Genomic DNA, 25,532 nt, shown 5'->3' on the forward strand with positions numbered 1-25,532 from the left:
TATTGGATGCTCTTTGGTAATCTTGACTAAGAAGCACTGAAGTTTTCAGAAGGTACTGCAGGTGATGTTAATTTTGTCTCCATTCTCATTCCGAGAGAATTGCTGTGTTTTGTTCCTAGGGGCAGACCCAATATGATGAATAGATCTGCAATATCCATTATCACTTTACTACTGCAAATGGTCATGAGCCTTGTGAGGGATCCTGCCTTGGGTGTCATTTGATAAAACAGGGATATTCTCTTATTCTCTTGAAGATGATAAAAGAAACATATATGATAGAAATCTGGAAAGGAGCAGTAAAAAACCAAAGTGAAGTGGATTTTTGGTTATGAAATAGTAGGACTGGGAAAGAAGTAAGGAAGACATGTGCTTATTATAGGAGAACCATTAAGTATGCACAGATGTTCCTTCATTTCATTTACAATACAAGTTTTATCTTTTCATGTTGTGTTTTATTATTTTAGGTTTGTGGAGAATGTCTCTTCTAGTTACTGCCTTTTTTTATTTTTTTTAAACCCTTAAATCCCTACTGGGATTTGCAATCCAGAAGCATTTGTCTTCAAATTGCACTGCAGTTGCAATTATTGGAATGATTTGGTGCATCTTCCAAGGCCATTTCATGATCCTTCCTACAACTTTTACCCAGACATTGAGGTGCTTTAGGAGAAGAGTATGAGTTGAATTCTTGTGGGAAGGATGGATCTGTGGTTCCTGAACACCCAGGCAGTACCAGAGACCTTTCCTGGGTCCCCTGGTTTCTCCTAAGGTGCTTCCCTGCCTTGGAGGGAAATTGCTGAATCTCTGGGTCAGAGCACTGCTGCAGTCAAATCAACTCTTTAGTTTTCTGTGGCGATATCCACCATGATTCCTAGTTTTCTGGAAGCAGCAAGGATTTTAATGCTTTAAAAAATTAAATTCATTCTGAGCTTAATTGCTGTTTTCTGCCTAATTACTTTTAATTCTCTCTTGGATTTTTTCACTTCTAGGAGGACAGAGTAGAACTTAGTTCCTAAATTGCCAACTTTCTAGCCTGATTCCTGTGCTAAACTGACCTGCTGTCAGCAAATGTTAAATGAATTAATTTGCATAGCAAACAGATGCAAAGTGCTCCTTTTTCCAGGGGTACCATCTGTAGTTGCAGCATTTCTTGTCAGTTCTCCAAGTACACAGAAATTCGCATTCACAAATAGCTTCAGGGTTCAGAGCCCTGGCTGAGGTGTATGAACACAAACAAACTGCACCCACCTGACTTCTCCTAAAAACACGCGTTCTTCAGATGGAGATCGCACATAACAGCTTGTCCAACATCAGCCCTGAGAAGGGAAGGGACAGCCTGGTGGCTAGAGCTGGAACAGGAGATGTGAGAAGTTTGGATTTATTAGCTGTTCTGCTACAGCACTGACATAATTACAGGCAAGATTAATGGTATAAACCTTTTTGTGGTCTAATTTTTAATAGCCCTGTCTCCTTCTGGCTTTGTTGAGGTTCAGGCTCCTAAGTGCCTGAGGGGATCTAGACTTCACTGATCTTCACTCTCCTGTCTTTAATGTGGAACTGGCACCTTTGTGTGTACCTTCCCCTCAAGCTGGTAAATACCAGTAGTTCAAGGATTTTGAAATGTGCCTTTTTCTGAGGAGCACAGAGAGCATTACACTGCATGCATGTACATCTTGTCCTGCAGATGTCATTTGCCTTCAGTCACAGGTAATGCTGACAGTCCTGTCTTTCTATATTTTTAACACATATGTGTACCCAGACAGGCACTGCACACACTGAATCAGGAGTGTGTGTGTGTCTATGAGGCACATAGAGGTAAAGAAGGTTGGTCAAGCAACATGAGGTTTTGTTTGGGCAGAAAAGGTCTCTCTCTTTGCCTCCTGAAAACACCTGTACTGAGTTTATCAGTGATGTTGGTGTGCCTGTTTTCTTTTCCCATCTCTGCATGCTGAATATGAGGAACAAAAAGAAGTAAGGTTGCCAAAGCCAGGTTCTTATGCCCTCCGTTCTTATTAATTATTAATGTGTGGCTTTTCTCTGAAGAAAAGTGCCTGAGAATTAGAGCTTTCAGAATGCATTACTCTCAAGCTCTATCCATCTTTACATGCTGCAGGCATGATAACAGTATGTGGTGACAGTCACATAATATTTGTCCTATGTGCACTTGTACTGGAGCCAGCCTTCACTTGCAGCTGACTGAAGTAAGAAGGCACTTAAGTGCAAATCTTTGACCTGGAAGTGCTGCCTAGTGCAGAGCAGGGCACAGGAGGTGAGGCTCAGGTGATGCTGCGGTGGTGCTGCCAGACGAGCTGCCCTTGGTGTCAAGGGAATTTTGCTCACTGAAGCATGCCAGAACAGAGGAGATGGGAACCAAAGGCTGAACCTGAAAACTCACATTTCCTTCTTTTTTGTCAGCAGTAAATTTGCAGTAGTACAGAGCCCTGCTTGGCACCTACACTTCTCCTCAACTCCAAAAAGAGTTCTTTGACAAAGTCACTTGTTCAACGTTGCCTCTTAGTCAGGGAGTTCCCCTATCCTAGTTCAAGCAGTCATTTCCTATGCTTTTGCAGGGCAGTTACTAACCAAGATCATCTGGAGAGCACTCCCTCCAGAGGTTAATGCTACCCTGTCCCACCCAGAGCTGAGGGCAGATGCTGCCATCTCTGTCCCCCCACTCACCTGCAGTGTTTGGAAGCTGCTGTGCTCAAGTTGTGTTCAGAGAAGGTGCAGCATGGAGATGGATGCTGCAGGTACTGGAGCTGGTGATACTGTCAGTCTTTTGGTGTGCAACAGGTACTTTTGAGCTGGACTTTGAGAGAAGGAATAGTTTGAGAAAGAGATAAAAGCGGAACTGAAATTTGCCTGTGAATCTTCACTTTGGAGGCAGCAAGCAGCACGAAAAGGGAGAAGCTTATCTGCCCAACCCAGACTGGAAAAAATCAACTCAAATTAAAAACCCACACAAAAGAGAGGAGTGAGTGAAGGCAGTTTCTTAATTAGCTTACTGAGACTGTGCAGGATCACAGCATATGGCTGTCCTGGGGCTTATATGATGAGCAGAGCGTTTAATTCGTGCTAGTAAGGAGCTGTTAGGGTTCCTCCTGACAGTTCCTGATGTTTAGCTTGTAATATAAATAAATTATGCATAGATTTTAGCAGCAGAGACATAACCTAGTTACATGCAACCTTAATGCTTTGCAATCATATCTTGAGGTATAAATTTAAAGTTGTGCACTTGCTCACTGCCTTCTGTCATTACTTAGGAATGAATCTAGGTCCCTCCTCCCTTGGCTGTCAGGAAAGGAAATCTGCAAAAATGTCTATTGCTGTGGTGGGATGAAGAGCAGGACTGCAGCAAAGCTCACTGCAGTCACCGTAATGGACATAGTCTGCTTTGGAAGGCATGTGAGCCATGATCCTTTGTTAGACTAATACCACTGCATTTCTGTATTTTTGAGATTCCTTTCACATGGCAGCAAGCATGTGTGATAAAACAAGCAGAGCCCCTTGGCCTTTCCTCCAAGCAGAGACTGGAATAATTTGGAAGCTAAGTAGCTGCTGGGCATCATGGAATTCTCGTGTACTGTGTTTCTGCATCATTTTGCATTACAGGAGAGCAAGCTAAGGCCCTCCAAGTAGGTCATGCAGGAGGTAACCAGTCAGCATTTTACTGAAGAGGCATTACAAGATGTTTTGGGTATAGAATGGTACAAATAACAAGGTACAGATGTCAAGTACCTCCTTCATTCAGCTGTGCTCTTGAGCCCCAGCCTGTTTCAGAGGGCTTTTCTGAGCAGTGCTGACTTGGGTGTGAGGTGTGACAGGGTGTCTTGCAGATCTCCTGCTCTGTGCCAGTGTCACTGGAGCATGGACTAACCTTGTGAAGCCCTTTTTTGGGGTGGCTTTTGCTATGTCCTCTTGGGCATTCAGTCAACTAAACAAAACCAATCACTTTATTTAAGTAGGTGGGAGAGTTTACATGCAAAGAAACTGGGGCTGCTCTGCTGCTTCTGTCTTGGGTATGACTGAGCAGTGAATGCTGGGGTGGAGCAGCAATGTCCAGTGTGATTTCCTGCTCAGGTCTGAACAGCTGCTCCCTATGTAAAGCCCCATCAGTAGAGCTCCTCTGGCTTCCTGTGCATTTCATTTGGATTTTGGCTTCTTTCTGCTTTCTTTACCATATTCTCTGCTTGATTTATGATTCAGCTCTCTGCTGCCAAACTCCATTGTGCTGTACAGGGCCCTCTGACCAGAGCTACCTGGATCAGGCTGTCTTTGTGTCACAGGCATCCTCTTTCTTTTTCTCTCTCGTTTTCAGAGCAATGAACTTTAATACCAATTAAACTTTCTGGTACTTCATGTGAACTGAAGTATGGAATCCTTTCTATTTCTGCATGAAATGATGGAATGATTTTTAAGTTTTGTATATTTCTCCTTTGAGACATAGCAGACCTAGAAATATACTTGGAAACAGATTACATTTACTACAACTATTATTGATCCATCTTCTTTGGCTGGCATCCCAATAAAAATTTCTTTATTGTGAAGCAGAGTGTGGGTGTGGAAGGGTGTTTGTGTAGCAAGGGTTCTGCCTGCTCTAGAGTAGGTGGACAGAACAACTAATATATTTTAAGTTAGACTTTTGAGAAGCTGGTAGTCTTTTATCAGCTGAAGTATGCAAAACTCCGTGTCTGGACAGCAAAGCCTCAGTGATGGTGCTGGTCAGTGTCTAGCAAGGGGTTGGAAAGACTCATCACTGTCTCTGCTTCAGCTCTCAGCTGTGATTATTCCAGGGAAAGTGGAAGTGTTACTAGGAGGAGCTCTCAAAAATTTCCAATTCAGCTTCCTATTTATAGAAAAAGCAAAGTCTCCAAGCTGTTGTCTTCATTCCCAGCCAGATCTCTAAACAAAGTGCTTTTTACACCTGCTGAACCGAGGCAGGAGGGTAAGTGTTCAGTAACACTCCAGCCTCAGCTTCGTCTGCAGCACCATGGGATAGCAACTGATGGTGCTCTCCAGACAAGTGACAGACACAGCAACAGTCTTGGAAAAACTAATCTTAATTTTCAGAGAAAAACATGTCTCTGCCTTTATTTTCAAGTTTCTCTTCATCATTAAACAAAAACCAAACCAACGTTCCAAAAGCTTTGCACATCTCCACTCTGTCTGTCGGATTGTTAGGGAGAGCACAGAGGGGACATTGCCACATGATTGCATTGAAAGAGTGCAAATTAAGTACCCTGTGCTTAATTACTTCTAAGTCTTTTCTCCTGAAGATAATTTTGGTGTGTGGCACAGACAGTAGTAACAGCTCACCTCTTCTAGGGGTGATGAATGCCAGCTCTTCTGCAGATGTAAATGTAGCATTCAGAATTGCATATTACTAAGACAACTCTTTGGTGATAATGATAACCTTATCTAAGGCCTGAACAGATTTCTCAGCACATTCGCCCCCATTTTCTGAAGTCTTTAATACCAACAGACTGCATTCCTGGCCTGATGTGTTACTGTGCTGGTAGGTATTTACTTTTATTTAACATTTACTTAGTGCTTCTTTGTTTTGTTTGGGTTTTTTTTCCCCAGGGAAAGCATCTATTGCAACATCCTTACAAATTCTCTTTCACTGGTCCTGGCCAGTCTAGACTCCAAGAATTTGAGGAAGAGTCCAGGTTGCTGTTTCCAGCTAAAGGCTGGAGATTTAAAATCTCTGGAATGAGATTGTGCTTTACTGTTTCACATAAAATCAGTTACCCAGTTGGTTTCTTTCCTATATACTTTGAGTGACATGGGCAGTAATTCCATGGTTTTTTTGCTTCTAGAATTGTTCTTCAGACTGTGTTGTGTATCTTTACAGAAAGCACACTGAAGATTTCTATTACCCTTTGCAGTGTGACATAAGAAAGATACTTCTCTTCTTAAAATGCATTTTTCATTTAATAGACTCTTGGAAAAGTATTGAAAAGCAGGAAAGTCAGGGAAAGGAGCAGAGGCCTTTCTGGGGTTGAAGAAGCAAGGGAAGCAGACTGTACAGAGCACTGGGGATGAATGGCAGGTCTCATTTGTCACTGGTTTGTGTAAAAATAGTTCAGGTTGTTGCTCCTCACCATTCCCACCCTTTTGAATGGGCAGTCAACTTTATTTTCACTTGTCACAGAATATTTGCCCATCATCACTGTCTTGAAATCCCTGCAGAGTTCCTTTTTCAAGTCGTTCAAACTTCAATAAGTAACACTGACTTACATCTACAGAGGTTCTTGATACTAATTTGCCCCAGCAAGCAAGTCACTGAGATCATTTGTTTAATTCTGAAATCTTGAGGCCATTCCAGTTGTTGCATGGCAGCCTGTTTCCTAAGTAACAACCTTAGCAGCACCTCAGCTGTGGTCTCAGCTGCTTTTCTGTTTGGTGTCTTGCGTGAAACACTCCATCCACTGAAGAATTACTTCTGGTGTAAAACAATACTTGTTTAATGTGTAGAAAAGTTCAGTGAAAAGCAAAACTCTGTACTCTATCCCAGTCTGGGTGCCATATGTTACATATCTCCATTGAGTTTCTGGAAGTTTCTCGCCAGGGTGAGGCTTAGTTTAAGGCTTAGAGATGGCTGGCATATTTGTGCATGGATCAGAAATGCAGGTATTCCCATGGGGACTGGGAGATGTTCACTGCCTTTTGCTGTGCTGGAGCAGCAGGAGGAGCAGACTCATGAGGCAGGTGCTGATCTCCCTGGGCTTAGTCTGTCTGAGATCTGCCTGGACTGCTGGGACAAGGATGGGAGCTGAGCTCTCCCGTAGGTCTGGCTTACAGACAAGGAAGTGGGGTTTGTTCTTCCATGGTAGATAAATCCCATGGGCTGCAGGAAGCTCATTACCCGAGGAGGGAGGACTAACAAAATCCCAAGAGCTGGGTATTTATAGAGCAGATGTTTCTGCATGAGATGCTCATAAGGATACATTTTGTGATGCACTAGTTAAAACATTAAAACTGCAAAGTTTGATGTCTGGATAACTTAGTCATAGCATTAATTAGCTATTAACTTGATCCTGCAGAGTTTTCATGCTTATTTATGTGTGATAATATGTGGGAATTTTTTCTTGAGGCATTAATTTTCAGTAAAATTTTTTATAGTTGAAGAGACAGTAAGTGATATCATCAGGCCACACTCTTACTGATGCACTTTTAAATTTTTTTTTTTTTTCAATTATAGCCTTATCAGTGTCTACCTTGATATTAACCCCAGTGCAGATCACTAAATAAGAAGGCAGGATACACAATACTGTGATGCTGTTCACAACCAAAGCAGTGCAACAAAGGTGGTGCAATGGTGGTAGCTCAAATGAACCACAGAAAAATCTCTTCTGAATGGGCCAAAGGGCAAGGAAGGTGTGAAGGTTGAGCTGGTTTGCCTTTTTTTTAAAGTCTGTAAGTGTTACTTACAAATTCTAACACTTAATGAGGATATAAAAGATGTGATACAGAGCTCCAGATAAGGCCATTTATAGTGCATTTCTGTCACCCTGAAGCTCAATAATAGTGTTCCCATTAATAGATGTGCTTGAATGTGGAGCTGCTATCATTTACTGTTACAACGCCTGAAAGGTATCTCAGAGAATTTGAATTCTAATTTCAGTTTCATAAAGATGTGACGTTAAAATACACATTTGTGTTTTTGATACAAAAGGATTAATACATCTGGAGATGGGAAAACAGCATGTAGACGTCTCTTCCATATATCCTGTGGAATCATTTTAATATCCACTTACCTGCCTCCTAACATCCATTGCTAGAGGTGAGGCTGTGTTAGGATTTGAGGAAAAGATTCATTTATCTGTGCATTTCATTTGTGTTCTTAATTGAAAGTTAATGTGCTGTTACAGCAACCAGCTCACAATTAAGTGCCTTCAGATTTTGAGAGGTCTCTGAGAAAATGTGAGTTTTCTTAGCTATCCAATTAACACAGCAGCCTGCCAGGATGACCAGGACACAGGAGGGGGGACCATGATTGATTTGTTAATTACTTGGAGATTGGCAGTCCCTCTAATTAAAAGCAAAAACTGGCTGCTTGATCCTGATAGCAGAAGGTAATGATGGTGTCCTGAGCTTTTGAGAGGTAACCGTGCACGGGTTTGTGGGATTCAAAGACCCTGAAAGCTGAAAGGCTGTTTGTGTTATCATCGAAATTACTGCATTTCAGCTTTGGGAAGCCCTTCCGCATAGGTTTGGTCAGTGAGTACTATTAAGAACAATTCTGTCACTTCATTTTCCCCCTAAAGAAAAAAAAAAGCTGGCGGGGTGGGAAGCATTTGGAACATTGACAAGATTTTTATTTATTTATTGGGTAATGGCAGGTTGATGTTCATGCAAGGCTGGGGTATCAGTTTGTGCTCACTGGATGGGCAAGGCCAAGTTCAAAGGTCCCTTCTGACAGTTTCTGCAGTCATTGCTAAGTGTAACTTTTAACAGCTCCCAGTAGCCTTTCACTCTGTTTCACTTCTTCTACCTGTGTCATTCTCTGGTGCAATGTTTTCAGAAATTTAAAGCCATGTAAACTGTTGTCCTTTACTTACTAAGGTGACTGATCCAGGCTTTGTGCTGAATCTGCTGCACACAGCTTTTTCAGTTTCTACGGCTATGATACTGCTGAGCAATCTCATGACTTTGCATGTATTTCCTAAGGTGGTGAAATTGTATTTAATTTTAGAACTGTTGGTTTTGAAATTAAATTTTTGGGTTGCATCCTGTCTGCTCTACAAACTCTGGCCCTGTTCAGGGTGTATCCCTGGACTCACCAGCAAAAGAGAGAAATGTGTTTGTAGGCATCTCTGGGATTGTGTTGCCCCTTTTATTCAGGCTCAGAGGGGTTACAGATGTGCATTGCCCATATCTTACTGAGATTCAGTAGGTTTGTCAGTCTGCTTGGCCTCCTAGTTGTTCATCCAAGGTGATGAGTTCTTAATAATTGTAGTATAAATTAATTTGTAGTATAAATTGTAGTATAAATTAACACCTTTAACTTTATAGTGAAGGTTACAGGGCTGAATTTTCTCTCAACTCTCTCCTGTCAGGAATGTAAGCTCAGATGGAGCAGAAGCACGCAGAAGACTAAGGGAGTGTGATGGCTTGGTGGATGCTCTCCTTCATGCTTTGCAGTCTGCGGTTGGCAAGAAGGATACGGACAATAAGGTGAATTTGAGTATCAAAATATAGTGGATGATTCCATTAATTTAGGCTGAAGTGTTGCTCTGGGATCCAACTTCTGTTTTCTGGTGTCAGAAGAGGATTATGCTTGCATTAGAAAATAGAGCAATTATCTTCCTCTCCTCTCTGGTATCCGTGATTCTGCTGGTGGGGTATCGGCAGGATGCTGCTGTGTTTCTCTCTGTGGCTGATGAGGGGAGCAAAGGCTGGTGGCTGAAAGAGGTGGGGAGAGTAGTCCTTTGTTGTCAGTGACATTATTGCTATTGTTCTGTGTTACTTAATTGGCGTTTATAAGTGCAGTCTCCAAATCAGAATTGAGTCCCATTTGCACAAAGCAGCAAAGGAGTCAGTTCCCATTTTAAAGACTTTATTCAGCACCATCTCTAAAGACTGAAGTGCTTAGACATTAAGAAATGTTTTCAGACATGCAGCACTTGTCACTGTGGCTTTTTTCTCTTTTTTTTTGGTGCAGATTCTATTAATCTGTTTTTATCATCATCTCATCCCATGGCACTTAAAAGTGTATTTATATGCATGAGGAATATCATAACTTTAACCTGTTTAAAAAAGAGCATACTATTTCTTTATATCACCAGAAGGCTTGTAAAGCATCATTATTTTATTCTTTTTGAGTCTCACCATGTGATGGCCTGTGCAAGGGAGTTACAAAGCCCTGTTACTTAATCAGGTAATTTTGGAAGTGGATTTTGTAACCACCTGGTGGTTTCCATTGCAACCTACAGAGCATTGCTCTTGTCAGAACCCAATGTGCTGTGGATTAGCTATAACTACAGGACAACGTGTGTTCTCATTGAAATCCTCACAAGGCCTGGGTTTTGACCCAGAGAAAATTTAATAAAATGGGCCCCTTGGAGATTGTAAACGTTGGAAGAACGAGAGAGAGACTTGGATTAAAATAAGATCCTTATATGATCATTTTCTGCTGTGTGTTTGATCTTTTGGTGAATTGTATTCTTTATGTAAGATCAAGTGGTATTTTTGATTAGAGAGTTTTCATTTTGAATGGATACTATTTATGAAGTGCTTCACTTTTGGAAGAATAAAACGGGGTTTAGAAGAAGAATGAACTTTAATTTAAGGGTCTTGACTAAATCTTCCTTGAGAGCTACATGGCTTTTTCCTGGGACAGGTGGCCTTCTTTTTTCAATTTCCACAAGCCCTCTTCTGTACAATATAATGATTTGCAGGTAAGAGGGTGCAGTACTTCTAATAACATAAATTTCTCTGTAACAGTCTGTGGAGAACTGTGTGTGCATCATGCGGAACCTTTCCTATCACGTTCACAAAGAGGTCCCTGGAGCTGATAAGTACCAAGAATTGGATGCTGGTCAGACTACAGGCACAGGAGGCTCTCAGAAGAAGAAGAAAGATGATGCTGGTTGTTTTGGTGGAAAAAAAGCCAAAGGTATGTGTTGCAAAAAGCTCAGAACTGAAAATGGATTTGGGGAGAAATGTTGCTGTGCAGTCCTGCTCTTGCAGGCACATTCATTGTGCTTGTTTAGGATGATGCAGTTTGTGGAGTGCTGGCAGAGTCCTGGCATGTGTTTATCTCCTGTGTTGCATCACTGTTAGATATTCGGGATTCTTTTTTCCACAATTGCTGTAATTTTGTTTGGCTTTGAACAGGAGTGCTGCATGTTGACAGATGACACTGCTGTTGGAAAAAGGTGGATGTGCTCTGCCTCTCCTCTGCATTGCTGTGTTCTTGCATCTGTCCAATCTCTGCTTAGTCCCCTTGCCTGGCTGTGCAGCATGTGTCCCATCCTTGGGAAGCCAGGCCAGCATGGATCCATCCATCCATCCCTCCCCATGCATGGCACTCCTGGCTGTACATCATCCATGCCTCCAGACTCTCATATTTGAAAACCAACTAAAAGCCTCCCCTCCCACTCAACCAAAATGTACAACTTCCCAATTCAATCACTATTTCAGGAATTTAAATTGCAAACACGATTTTGTAGCTTTTAATTGTCAGTCACTTTTAGACCTGTTCTCTCCTCTGGGGCATGAGTGTTGCAAATGAGTTTCATTATAAGAGAGGATTAATAGTTTCAGTAACCCCCCTCCCACATTTCCTTTACAAAGAGACACTCAAATTATATCTGTTTTCTTTGTTGTTTTAGAGGAATTACTGTTCTACACTGAATTCTGTTTTCTTTCCTTTTTTAGAGAAATTAGTATTCTAGATTAATTCAGAGATAATTAATTCCATTTTCTATCTAGGCTTCATTCTCCTCATTCATGTGTACACATACCCTGGCTTCTTATTTATAGGCAGGTATAAGGAAGGGTTTTGCCCCTAAAGAGCTGATATGGAGTTGTTTGAACTTGATAGACTGTGTGCTGCACGACTCTTTGATCTGACCTGTACTTGTTATTAAAATACTAAGTGTTTCCATATGTGTTAGGGAAGTCATCACAGCGTGAACTTGCTTTTGCAGACTAGTCTGTCATCAACTACATTTAAACTGTTTAAAAAAAATTGATGGGAATCTTCTAATGACTGGGGGAAAAACTAAAGAAATAATTCTGCCTGGCTGGCCAGCCTGTTCTCACAGGGAGTGACTGAACCTGCTGTGGGATACTCTTTGGAAACCTTGCAGGTGTGCTGATTCAAGCCTTCTCCCTGCCACTTGCAGTCCCTGTTGTTGCTTTGCTTGAGAGCAGCACAGTGCATGGAAACACTTTCAGACATGAAAGCCCTGAGTGCCCTGTGGGAGGAGGGTGTTGTGCTGAGGGACCCCTCTGCTCATCCCCTCCATGGCAGCAAACAGGGAGCACTCTCAGGTGTGTCCCATGCCAGGTGTCTGCCTGGACCAACCTAGAGATTCATTTCCTGGATCTGTGCACCCAGGTGGTTTCTCTTCATCATCTGAAGCACCAGCTCATGTCTTTTTGGACAAATAGGTCTCAAAATCACCTGACACTGATGATGAGCCTGTGGATTGCAGCAAGCAGTGCAGGCACTCAATGACAGCTTGGGTTTGGCTCTGTGTGTTCAGCAGGAAATGACAATGTATTTTAATGGTTTTTTCCACCTTATTGCGGTGCTGTTTTGAAAATGGGCTGTTCCCTAGAGGGAAATAAACTAGTGATAATGCTGAGCTCACAGCTCATAGGATGTGGATCAAAAGAATAGAGGCTATCAGACAACTGTTGTGCTTCAAAAATAAAAAATAAAGTCCATTCATAAATGTGTTTTTAAAATCATAAAGAGAAGCTCCCTTGTCTCACTGTTAAATTTATGTGGATACTGCTCTGAACCTACCTTGATTTTCTCAGTCTAGAACTTCAAAATCGATCAATTCTCTCCTCTCCTGTTCACTTAATCTCACAGTGTTTCCATGTTTATTTTATTTTATTTCATGGTCATTGATCACAGCATTTCAAACACCTCTGCAAAGGGCTAGTCATCCTTCTGTCCCCTCAGTTCTGTGAGTACCTTTTCATTTAATGAAAAGAGAAAAGAAAAAAAGCTGTGCAGAGAAAAACTGGGGGTTTTCAGCAGGAACGAAAGGGAGAGAAAGTGGAATACCTTGGTTCGGTTTGGTTTTTTAATTGATGAAACTTCTTTAGTCTTGTAATACTCAGGTTTTGAACCTGTTCTGTGAAATTCTGCCTCTTTGTGACTGTTCCTTTGTATTTTCTTCATGCTGTAAATTTTTGTTTTCCTTTTGCTGCTTTTCTGGTAATTAGAGGAGTGGTTCAATCAAGGTGAGTCTGCAATACTTTCTTTTCATCATCCCCATAATATGCTTTGTTTGGCTTTCTCATGCAAGGCTAAGAGCTGAGATCAAGGTCTTGTGCTTCTCCTCTGCTCCCCCAGTGCATCCTCCTGTTCATTTCAGCAGACATGGAAAAATCCTCTGAGGGAGCTTTTGCAGTTTGGTCATTCCACACCAAGAATGGAAAACACACGGGTTTATTCATTCTGGTGTAAGTGCACTAAGGGAATTGATGTGCCGCTGGCCTGCTTAACCACCAGGAGAGCAGGAACACCCAATGTGTGAGCTGCCTCACCAGCCCTGTCAGATGGAAGACTGCTGGCTGGGCTGGGGAGTGGAAGTAGCCGTGAGCCTTAGCAGCTTGGATGTGTATTCTCAGGGGTCCTTGGCACTTTCTCTGCTTGGGCTCATGCCTGGGCTGCTGCAGCTTTGTTACTGGCGCACAGAGGAGCTGGATGAAGCTACCCCCAGTACCTGCCTCGGGGGATTGGCTTGCTTCTTGACCCAGCACAACAAGTAAAATTGCATGTGGAATACACAAGTCTGAGGCTAAAGCTTCCCTCGGCTGGGAAGTTGATAGGCTGTGGGTGCCTGAGTGACTGTTACTGAGACTGATTGAGGAGTGAAGGCAGGGATGTTTTCAGGTTGTGGCACTTCAGATCATGAGTTCTGGAGGGTTGAGCCAAAGGAGAAATGTTGGGGGGGGAAAACCAGCCAACCGAAATCTAATTGCTGCACCCAACAAATGGTGCTGGGTTGCTGTATCCAGTGTTCTGCAGGACACTAATTTTGGACTATGAGTGGTGAGCCTGTGGAGGATGGACTTGGCAGGATAGAGCTCTCAGCCCTTGATTTCTGTCACTCCTTTGTGGCCAGTTCAGTGGCCATATTAATGAGCACTGGGGAGAATAAGGTGGAGCTGGTTTGAAGGAGTACTTTCCCTTAAACTTTTATTTCAACCAGAAAAAAGGCATTTGGGAATTAACCCTTCATCAGAAATGGTTTGGCTGCACCATGGTTTGATTATCCAGTAAAGCAAAATGACATTTGAGGAAGATCAACAACAACATTAGTGGCTAATAACACTGGGTCGCAATTCAGAGTCTGTATGGAGTTTCTGACAGATGGAAAATGCCGAAGGTCATGTTTTGGTTGTTTCTTACATAATGAAAAGTAGCAAGGGGAAAAAGGGAAAGAATTTTTAATCCTGCTTTTTCAGAGACTGTAAATTGCATCTTGCACGGGCAAGTCTCATGTCAGGCAGTTTTCCCAAACCAGAGTCCTGTGCCAATCCTAGAGCAGGTCTTATAAAACAGCCCTGCCAGCAGTCATGTTCAAAACTGTCTCTTGCCAAAGTTTGGAGCTGTGCGTCTGATCCAACAGCATTGGCTTTTCTCTGACACACCTCAGGCTGGAGAACCGGGAGATGGGTAGAAATTGAAATGTACAAAAACAGGATCTTAAACTTCTCTCCTACCACAAGCCCAGTTTGTTCTGTGGTTTCAGCATCCCTGTGGTGCACAACCTGATGGTGAAAATCCAGGAAGCGACAGCGGTGTGCTCGATACAAATTCCAGCTGCATGGATTGTGTGTGTGTTCACATCCCTGTTGTGAAGAAATGCACAGGGTGGAGGGACAAAGCAGCATGCTCAGAGCTGCAGAATCTGGCAGCGATGCTGAGTTTCTCAGGTTATTAGGTGGGCATGGAAATGGCTGATAAGGTTATAATCAGTAGACTCTTGAACTTGCTAAATTTGGTCACCTTTTTAGAAACTCCAATATTCATTAAAATCAAATGGGAAAAACAGCTATGAGCCTCAGATTGAAACCTTTGCTTTCTGGGTAGATTTGTTTTGGAATCTTTTGCAGCTTGCTCATCTTGTCTCTGCAGGAAAGCCCTGTAAAATGAAGGTGCTTGGGCTATTTCCAAACAAAATCCATTTGATTAAGCAAGTAATTTGTAAAGTTGAAAGCCCCTTGGTCAGAGCTCTGTGTTCAGAACTGCTGCCATTGGTAAGCAGCTGGCAGCTTCTGCTTTGAACAGACAGGCTTTGGCCTGTGAGGTGGGAGTTGCTCAGAGGGTTGAGGCACAAACCAGCAGAGGCTCCTCCAAACCAGCCAGTGTTTGCTGTCTGGCCCAGAAATGGAGAGACAGCCACTGAGGAGCCCAGGGCACAGGTGGAGGGTGCTGTCTGTATGAAAGATGGGTTAGTAAATAGGCAGCTGCTTTGGCATTCCCAGTTCAAAAGTAGCAGCCAATGCTGCACTCCTCGACAATTGCCTCCTTAACAAGTTGTGCACAGACACAGTGCTTACTAAACACTGCCACTGGGAAGAAGGGAACTCCTACTGTGCCATCTCAGTTCTACAGGGCTGATAGAAGTTGCCAAACCAACTTTTAAATTACAGAGAGAAGTTCTGAAATGAGTAGTTGTGTTTAGTAAGATTAGGCTCTCTGAGAACATGTTCTGAGGTTTAAACTGTCTAATGGCAGAGACATTAAATTGGGGGTCATGTGAAAAAACAGTTTGTCCTACTTGTAGATAAGATGGAGTCACATTTATTGGTCTGCCTTAAGTCTGTTATCTTTCCTAAACACTGACTTCCTTCCTTGAATGTTTTTGGTTTTTTTTTTTATTCCCTCTGCCCTACTTTTTCCTGTCAATGCTCTAAGGGTCAACAAAGGTTTGCAGCCAGCAACTGGGTTCAGCTGCCATTATGAAATGCAATGTGCTTTGGTGATGTACAGCACTTTTTCTTTCTGGTATTTGATTCCCCAAGCATGTGTTGCTCCTTTCACAGACCAAAAAATTGATGGAAGGCTGCAAAGTGCTGCTGATTCCTGTCCCTTTCTTTAGAAAAGATACCTTTCAAGGGGTGCCATGGTACCTGGCTGCATGACTTTTTGGCAGCTTAGATGGGCTTTTACATACTTCAGTTAAGGAAATTACTTCAGATAAGCAGAACTTCCAGGTGCATGTTTTGTTTTGCCACGGCAGTTGAAGTTGGCTGGTATTCTGTGTTGGCATTTCAAAAGAGAAGTGTGTGATTCCATCCCCTCCCAAAGAAAGGGAGATGACAGAATACTACCCTGAGGTGGGTTTTCCCTCTTGATGTAATTTCTAAATATTCATATGGTATTTAAAAGCTCTAATTCTTTGCTGTACGGTACTGAGTATTTCTATCCTTTTGTCAAGAGGAAAGGTGGAGTGACCCATTGAATTCACTGTGCCAGCCCCCTGCTTTAACAAGGCAGGGACTGGCCTTTCCCATCTCATGACCTGTTGCCAGTCAAGACTCAGACTAATCTCCTCATTACGTTTTCAAGGACCATTTTCCTCTTTGCTTTTAAGCAGCCTGACTGGTGGAGCTTTCAGCCCTTTCTGTAAAACCTCCATTAACAGCCTGGTAGTCCCTGTGCAGAAGCCACTTCTGGCAGCTTAAATTGTGTTGTCTGAATTCATCCCATCGCACCTGCCTTCCCCTCTCTGGAGGGAGAGGGACTAAATAACTTGATTTTCCCCCTCAAAATAATTTGGGAAAGCTAAATTGTACACTGCTGTTCTCAGAAGCTATGCAGATTCTTGCACTGCCTTCCAAATCTCTCTCTCTGCTGCCAGTGTTCCTCTGATGGCAAGGAGCCTGCTTATCCCACAGCATCCATACGGGCTTACCCAAGGCAGTGTGTCTCCTTGGGGGCATGAAAACTAACCCTTCCCTCCCCACGTGTTTACATAACCTTGAATTCTCAGCCTGACTAAAACTAAAGTGCAGGTTTTGTTCTGCTTTCTGTAAAGGATTGTATAAATTAAAGCTGATGTAATGGTTTGACACTGTTTCTTAGCAAAAGTATGGAATTATTTCCATTAGCTTCTAATAAATAGTAAGAAAGACACTTTGTCGATTGAAGGGCAGTTCAAGGTTAAGTTGTTGGCTGCTGTCTGTTCAATATATTAAATCTAGGTCTTCCTGCCTAGTAGTTGCATTGAGAATAGAGGCTGCAAAGCAACGCTGTTGTGTTTTTGTTCTGCTGCTGAGTTTTTGCTTCAGCTAAGCTTCAGGTCAAAATTCTTCTGTGAAAACAACTAGTAAACACTGGGCTTCTGAGGGAGGAGCAGTTTTGCCAAGAAGGGACGTGGCACAATTTTCCAAGGTTTAAAGCACTCTTAAGACTCTCTGAAACGCTAGTGCTAAGCATGTTTGCAGATCAACCTGAAAGCAGCATGGGTGTGCAGCAACTTGTCCCTAAGTTGCTCATGCTAAAACCAGAGCTGTGCAGCTGGACTGCAAGTCAGATGCATACAGTTATGGGTAACAGTCTGTGATTGATATTCTGGGTCTGTATCTTCTCTCATCTCGTAGATGCACATGACAGTAACTTACCTGTCAGTATACTGACAGTCTTTCCCATCTGTTGTCTTCTTTTTTTGTACAGGAAAGAAGAATGGAGATTTGGACAGAAATTTTGATACACTTGATTTGCCTAAGCGGTCTGAAGCAGCAAAAGGTAATGCTAATGTTTGTGCTTTTGGAAATATCAAGTAGCCTGGGAGCTGGAGGCTCTTAAAGGGACTTGAGACACGAGCATATCAGGCTGATCTCTTTCTTTTGTAGTCAGTTAATTGAAATAATGGATGTATCTGTGCATGCTGTTATCTAGTGTTGAATACTGGATATGACTTCTTATATAAAACTGCTGAATTGGTGGAATCTCATAGAAGCCTGTCTGATTTTGTGTTAGGTGATGGTAACTGCAGAGAGGGGTGAATGCATGCTCTCCTCTACAGCTCCATTTGCAAGCCACCTGCTGCAACTGTAAGGAGTTGAGAAATGCACTGGGTGAGAGTACTTAGCAGTAACCTTGTCCCTTCCCTGGCATCTCTGCCATTCTTCAGCACTCTGTGGAATTGGATGACAGCAGGGATTGAGGGGTTTTTGCCTTTACTGATAGGCAGTCTTCCCCTGAACACAGTATTCCTTCATGTCTGTAGTGAGCAGTACTTGCAGTTTTCCAAAATCCGAGAAGTTCACAGAAAAATTCTTCTGCATTGTGCTTTCGTATTTCAGCTCTGGCAGAGGCGAAACCTTTCACAATCTGCATTCCCTTCTTGCATACATGGTGCTTCTTTTAATTGGAGATTAGGAGGTAATTTGGGATTTTGTCAGAGTTCTTAGAGCATTGGATGGTGTTTTGAGACTTGCACAGGTTTTGAAGTGTGTGCAATGTCACTGCAAAGATCCAGCCATTGTCATGGCAACTGCAGTGCCACCCTGTCAGCCTTACCTTAATGAGCTGTGAATACCCAGAACTACCTGAGTATTCCTCAGAAGAAAAATTTTAAACTCTTCCCTCATCACTTTAGAGAATTTTGGAGAGTATAAAAAAAGAGATAGTGTGACTCAGTGGAGAGATCCATGGAGTTGGGATACCTGAATTATGCTCTTTTGGTGACCTTGGTCCAGTCAACTTACTTGTGCTTCAGTTTCCTTGCTGTTTGCTGAGAGCAACAGCAGAGGCCATGTCTGAGATCCTTAGAGATGTGCTGATAGTCAGTAATGGTATAATAATTATTCATACATAGTGCTGCACTCAAATTCACAGTGAAGCTCTGATTGATGATATGCAAACTAATCCTAATACGTAGATGAATGTAATCTATTTACAGACACCCTTTACAGTGGATGCAGTTTCTGGTCCCATGTCTAAACACTGCTTTTCATTTGGTGCATTATTGCACAAGATATTCTGTATCTTATGAAATAATGCAAGATACTGATGTACCTCTTAGAAGCTGCAGTACCATCCTGTTTAGAGAGCTGCAGGAAACTTCTCCTAACCAGCCTTCACGGGCTGCCATCAGTTCAGGCTGGGTGTTGGTTATAGTGCAGAGCAGGGAGAACCTTAAGGGTGCAGGAAAAGAAAGAATGCAAAATACAGCAAAGGCTTCAGCATTTGCATTCCTTTCTAAATGTGATTGGAATGTAGGTGCCACTAAAGGGAAAAGATGGAAATCAAGAATCTCCGCAAGGAGATGTATCTTGCATAGCTTTCTTTAAAATAAGATAAAAATCATTCATGTGCCTCTGTTAATGGTAGAAGTGATGTGCAGATCTAATGGGAGATGTGTCTGTCTCTGAGCTTACACAGCTTGTTATCATATTCAATGGCTAGAAATCTCACACTCTTGAAGAGGTTGTTTGATAATTTTGAGATACCCCCATTTAATCAAAGTCAAACAGATTACATATCTCATGCTAGATAAGGTCAGGAGATTAATCCCACAGCATTTTGAAAGAAGCACTTTGACATGGAAAAAGCCATGAGTAACTGTTCACTTGTATGCTAAGAGTAAAAAAACCAAGTGAGTGATGCATTTTTGTTCACTTTTTTTACCAGTAGTTTCCTGCCAAGCCTCTCATTTACACGAGAGTTCCTGGATACCAGAGGTTCTAACAAGGTTGCTTGAACTTTGAATTGTTCGGTAAAGTAAAGAAAATAAAATTGCAGTTTCAAAATCCTTAAGAGCTCTGGTCAGATCTCTGCTGTAGAGTATAATTGGCTCTGATGAGATCAGCTCTCAGCTGAGGCAGAACCTCGTTACCAAGATGGAAAAATCATGCAAGTTTTAATGATCAAAAGCACTCAGATTGAGTGACATGATGAAGTGCTATTTCAAAAATCAACAATTATAGATTAATCTCTTTCATGTATTATTAAAGCCATATTAAAGTGAGTTTTCAGCTGGAATCTTTGTGGGCAAATGAAACTGCAGTAATAAGATTTGTGCATGCAATGCAGCAAATGAACATTGTGCTAGTTAACAAATACTGGAATGTAGTATTGTTAAGTTTCCTGAAATTTTGTAGTTAGCATCCATGGAGCTTGTCTGGTGGATCTAAAGATGTGGTTTCAAGAACTTGATATCATGGTTTCCCTCTGAGATACTCTGAGGTATGAGCACTGAACTTGAGAATCTGCTTATAATCACTTGAAAAACCATGAACTAGCAGCAGCAGACTTGTTCAGACCTATTTTCTATCAGGTCTGGAAACTTCATTTTGACTCTATATTGCTCTAATGGTAGAAATCTCTGCCTGTCCTGTAACCAAAGGAAAAACATTTGTAGACTGTGGGTGGGGACTGGCTAGTGTCTGCAGGATGCAGAGGTTTCTCGGTCGTTCTTCAGAATATCTGTCCTGCTGGTACAGCATCTTAGGAAAATCTTCATATCCAGAACAATCCAAAGTGTCCTGAGAGTTGTAACCTAGTTTAAATGCTAGTACTTCACTTCCCCCCTGCCCCGGGAATTTACTTGTTCTGGTGAGGAATGAATGAAGGAAGGCACTTTTTCGGAGTGATGAACCAGAGTCTCTTCCTGATGGCTCCTGGTTTTTTAATGGGAGTCAGGTTCTGCTGCAGCACATCATTTGAGCAGCCCTGAAACCATTTCTAAGCCTTTAATAATTTTATGTGCTAGGCATTCTGGCAGGGGAAAGCTTCCAGTTCAGGGTTGTTATCTGTGGTAAACTGGATAATGTCAGACGAGAGAACTTGCAGTGCTTTCAGAAGCTGTCTCATCTGATATTAAAAAATAAATGTATATGCCTTGGCAGTGTCCAGAGTACTGCTGTCCTCGTGAGGAAAGATTGTGAAAGAGAAGCTTCTTGTTTCCTCTTTGTTGAAAGGAGCATATTTTTTTTCCTGACAGTCAAAGAGAGAGAGGATAAATTTCAGGGGGAAGTGATATGAGCTTGCATAGAGAAGGGAGCAGCACTGACAAGAAATTATGAATGCTGTCCTCAGAACCTTGCTAAATTTAGGAGTTTCAAAAATTGCTGCTTCTGTAAGGGGGGAAAAAAAGTCTTGCTGAAATCCCTTCCCCAGTCTAAAGTAGGTCAGTGGTAGTGGTGCTGGCTGCCTCCTCTGCAGTGTGTTCTCCTCTTCACTACCACAGCGCTGATTTCTCCTGTGTACACATTAAACACATAGCGTAGTACAACTCTTGTGCTTTCTTCACAGAGTCCTTATTTCTGAGCAGGAATAGTGGCAGGAGGCTCAGGCACTGGGGGAAGATCAGGATTAAGCATATCTGTGCAGGGGAAGGCAGTGTCTCAGATGGCAGTACCTCTGTGATAAGGTTTTCTGAGCAGAATCAGAGTTGATGTGTGTCAGCCCCCCAAAGATGTTAGAGGCTTTGTAACATTTAATCCTCCTGTGTCAGGGTGTTGGATTGTCCACCTCTGTTCCTCAGTGTTGGAGCGTGGGAGGAGAAAGTCCAGAAGAGCTTTTTATATGGAATCAGCATTAGGTTGTTCCTAATTAAATCCAGACTTCTGTACTGTCTGGTTTAAGCAATTCTCATGGCTTGTTGTTTATGCACACATACATCTGAGGGCAGAACAGTAGATGCTCTAAGTAGCTTTGGGTGTTGAAGTTCAGCTCCGATTTCAGTTTATCTCATTAGGGAGCTGAAAGTCTTCAGCCATAACGAGACGTGCAGGTACATTTCAGCCTGGTGGATGAGCTAGCTCATTTTCTTCTTTAAATCAGTTATTAAAGTGGTTATTAATTTATCTTTTCCATTTTGATTACTTAAGCTTACTTCCATGTTAATGGGAACATAGGTTTAGGAGAGAGTTGTGCTGAAATACTGAACCAGTGCTAAAACTCTTTGTAAAGGAACAAGTCTGTTTTGTTGCAGTGGGGACGTCACAGAAAAGCTGAATTTGTCAGAAAGCTCAGCTTTTTGTGTACACTTACTCTGGTCAGCGGCCTGTGTAGGCAGGGAATGAGATTTTGGATGAACTTGTCAGCAGGTGAATTTCTTCTGCTCCATTATCTGAAATCCTCAGTCATTTTCTATGTAGCCTCATGCTGATGATAGATTTTCTATTCCAGAAGGTGAGTGTTTAAATTCCCTTATAAATCTTTGTATTACTGCTCCAGGAAATTAGACTTCCTGGCACTGTCAGGGTAATGACTTTAACTTAGTAGATTACAAAAGTGCCAGCAATTTGTCTTCAGCTAAAGGCAACATGTAGTAGAAGGAGAAACTTCACTTTACTCTGGCTTTAGTTTGTAATTAAGATTGGCTGCAGTTCGCATTTCACTGCTGCTTTAATTTGCTTTCTTTAAATCTTTACAAGTTGACTCAAGCACTCACCTGCCCTTTCCAGCTCCCTTCCATCATTAATTTTGATTGTCGTATTGTGAATAAGTGAGTAGAACCGATTGAGTAATGGCACCATCCACACCCTTCCTGAGCCTGCTGGTGGAAATTGAGGGACTGGGAAGATCTCCTCAGTGAGAACAAGTAACATGTTCTTGTATTAGCATCTTTTGAGTATTTCATGCACGTTGTTGAATTCCTATCAGAATGATTAAGTATCTCTTATTTCTGTTGCTTTACTAAGATGAGCATTCATTTTGTTCCCATGTGTTTTTCATAATTTACAAAGCAGTGAAAGATTTCTCGTATGTCTTCCAATGCTTTGAGTCAGGGAAAATTTATTGCCTTGAACAGGAAAATTCCCATATGGAACCTGCCATTGCCAAACTTTCTCTAGTCTGGTACCTGTAAATTCCCATTCTTTTCCCCAACGTTTTCAAGGAATTCAGAGCAGGCACCTGTGGATTCTTTTCCTTTCTTGCGTACACAGTCTTTCCATAGCTGACTGCTAATTGTTTTGGAATCCTCTGCCTTTTTTGTCATAATCTTCTCTGATTCTTACGTTGAATGTACTTATGTACTCAGGGCTGGTTGACATGTGCATGAGCTGCTCCCTGGCCTGCTGAGCTGCGCTCTGCAGGTGAAAACTTGTTTGTGATTTTTATGGATCTGTTAAATTTGAATATGTAGAACATAAGCTGTAAGTTTAGGGCTGAAACTGAAGGCTTTGAAAAAATCATATGGGAAGATGGAGCTGGAATGTGAATTGGAGATCCAGGAGTACTGTTTTGTCTCTGCCACTTTTCACTAGGTAATACAATTCTATCCTGCAACATTCTTACTTTGGAGACTGTAAGGAAGCAAATGTTTTTCTGGGAGAAATACTAAATGATATGACTGAAACCCTACACAGTAACTGTGTACAGCAGTGCTTCTGAGAGTCACAGTTCTGCTGTGTGGAGTTGAGTTATCCACAAAATCATGTGAGAGGAATTTGAGACTGCTACAGGACCAGCTCTGGTGCTATCTGCTCAGGAATGTGAAGAATACTCTCGGCTTTACGTCCTTGTAATTGCTGCCGTGTTTGGCAAACTGCTGCTCTCTGGCTTCTGAGAATGCCTTGACATTGCAGCTCTGAGCTGTGATTTCCAGTCCCTAGCTTTGTCCATAGGGACATCCAGGCAAAAACTGTATGTATGGATAAGACAGTCTAGATTCCTGGTGGGGGTGAAATGGCATCTGTGGAACAGAAAAGCTCTTGCAGCTGTGGGAAAGCACAGTGTTTGTGAGAGCAGACTGTGCTGTGAATGGCCCAGGTGAGATATTGTTTTGGGAACATTTGACTTGGGGACCTGGAACAGTTCTGCTGCACAGAGGGTACATAACCAATATAAACTGGAGAAGAAATTTCAACTGTCATACTTAAATGCCACTAATGCCTTGCCACCCCCAGCATGGACACTTCATAGTGTGAATGTCTTTCAGGTTTAGGTCATGTAGCTTTGAAGTTTAAGCTGAGGGACCAGTGGGAAACAACTGCTGAGGCAGGAGGAGCAATTGTAGTGATACGAGAATTTCATTCAGCTCTATATTTATAGAAGCTGAAACTCTTTGTGAAGGCATAAGGTGGTGGTTCTTGTCCATCTCTGTTTGGCTCTGCTATAACTTGTTTGCCTGTAGAACTCCTCATTTTCCCTTTGTCTTCTGCCACTGTCTTAACAGCTAGAGGTCCCATGAAATATGAGTTAGGATGACAAGTTTGTTTCTGAGTAATTTCAGACTCTTCCTTCTGAAGGAGAAAAATCTGACTCACTTCTAAGATACTTTGGTTATCTTGGAAATAGTGAATCAACATCGACAGCTGTTTCTCTTCGTTATGCTTCTTTTGCATTCTTGAATGTTTAGTCCTCCTCAGCACATGGTGGGAATAAGCTGACAGTTGGAGGCAAGATTCTCCCTCCCCACCTTTAGGTCCTTTCACCTGTGGCTCTCATGGGACTATAAAAAGACTCCAGTAGTCAGCTTCCAGCTCCTTCTTGCCTGAGGCTGACACCCAAAATATAGATCTATTATAACAACTAGCAGTGTCTTCAAAAGACAAGAATCCCAGGTGGTAAATTCCCTTTCCAGCTTGATGTGAATTTGTGGCCAAGTTATAAATGCACAGAAAATGAGATTTAGGCATTTTAAGCCAGAAGAGCCTTATATATACTTGCATAATAAAGTAGCCTATGAAAAACTAAACAGCAGGAGCTCCACTAGAGCACATGGTAATTACAGCAGCTAATAAGGAGATGGAGTGATCTGGAGCTTCAACTAAAGTCAGAACTGGAAGGAGAAGAGTCTCATTTTCCCAGTCCAGCATTGCTACTGAATTTCTAAATGGCCTTAGGCAAGTTAATTGCCTTCAGTTGCTGGGGCTGTAGTGAACCTGTTCAGGAAGAGCCTGCTATTTCTACTGCCTTCACTAGAAGAAGCACTTCACTAAAATAATAACTAGAATAATTACCTTCACTAAAATAATTAGTGTTTTCACTGCTGCTGTGGTAACGAATGCAAATGGAGTGCACGTGATATATTTGTAAAAAGAGCAAAGTTCTGCTGAAGTATTCTGTATCCCAGCTGTTGCTAAAAGCACAGTGATAGAAAAATTAAATAATAACGTAATTTCAGTTAAAGGTGGATGATAAGAGGTTTGCCCCAGTGAGATCCTGTGAGAGTGGACCAAGGCATTCATGTTATGGAGAGTATTTTGAAAATATGTAATACTGTGAATGGCTTTGTGCTCTCACTGTGCGTATTGCACTTACTGTGTGTTTTTATTGAGAAGTTCAACTGCATTACTTATGATGCTTTGTATAGAAGGGTGTATACATAAACCAGTGCATAAATGAAACCTTGGTAAGTTTTAATGCACAGCTACATTTACCTCAGTTATAGCAATGTGTGCTCTCCGGCAATGCAGCGTCTTAACTTTTTGACCACTGATTGCAGCATCTTAACTTGTCAACCACTGATAGGATTTTCATGTAATTTCTACTTGGCTAGTATTCCTGATTAAAAAAAAACAGTTAATGTTTGAAAGCTATAGTTGTCACTCATATGTTTTTAATTTTCACAGCTTTTCCTGTACTGTTTACCCTGCTGAGATTGGTCAATTCTCTTGCCTCCCCACATTTCGGGTTGTGTATATGTTTTTGCATGTCTCATTTAGCATTTCTATTCTACAAGCAATTCTAATTGTTACTCTAAAATAGAATGCCTGTTGTTACAGAGCATAGCTCATTATAGAGATGCTGCTCCAGGACTGTTTATAAAATGAGAATGTGCCAGGAAAGCCTGCCAGGAATAAAAGCAGGAGTTGATGGGAAGGTGCTTATCCCTCATAACTGGAGCTGCCTCAGTCTTGGGACTCAGTCACTG

At 42.0% G+C, this 25,532-nt stretch overlaps 1 protein-coding gene across 12 annotated transcripts in view; it reads left to right on the forward strand.

Moving 5' to 3' along the window:
• The window catches only part of ARVCF (ARVCF delta catenin family member), a 248,325-nt gene that overhangs the window by 187,608 nt on the left and 35,185 nt on the right, over positions 1-25,532 (forward strand). For 11 of the 12 annotated variants that reach the window (XM_085075798.1, XM_085075799.1, XM_085075808.1 and 8 more), the window contains 4 exons: positions 9,060-9,177; positions 10,447-10,618; positions 12,910-12,927; positions 17,375-17,446. In XM_085075798.1, coding sequence (XP_084931924.1) covers positions 9,060-9,177; positions 10,447-10,618; positions 12,910-12,927; positions 17,375-17,446 — 380 coding nt within the window. The remainder of the gene's footprint in view (positions 1-9,059; positions 9,178-10,446; positions 10,619-12,909; positions 12,928-17,374; positions 17,447-25,532) is intronic. The other variant, XM_085075802.1, reaches the window with a different exon arrangement.

This window comes from Lichenostomus cassidix, chromosome 15, assembly GCF_008360975.1.
Source record: "Lichenostomus cassidix isolate B80296 chromosome 15, HeHo_3.0, whole genome shotgun sequence".
Classification (NCBI taxonomy): Eukaryota; Metazoa; Chordata; class Aves; order Passeriformes; family Meliphagidae; genus Lichenostomus; species Lichenostomus cassidix.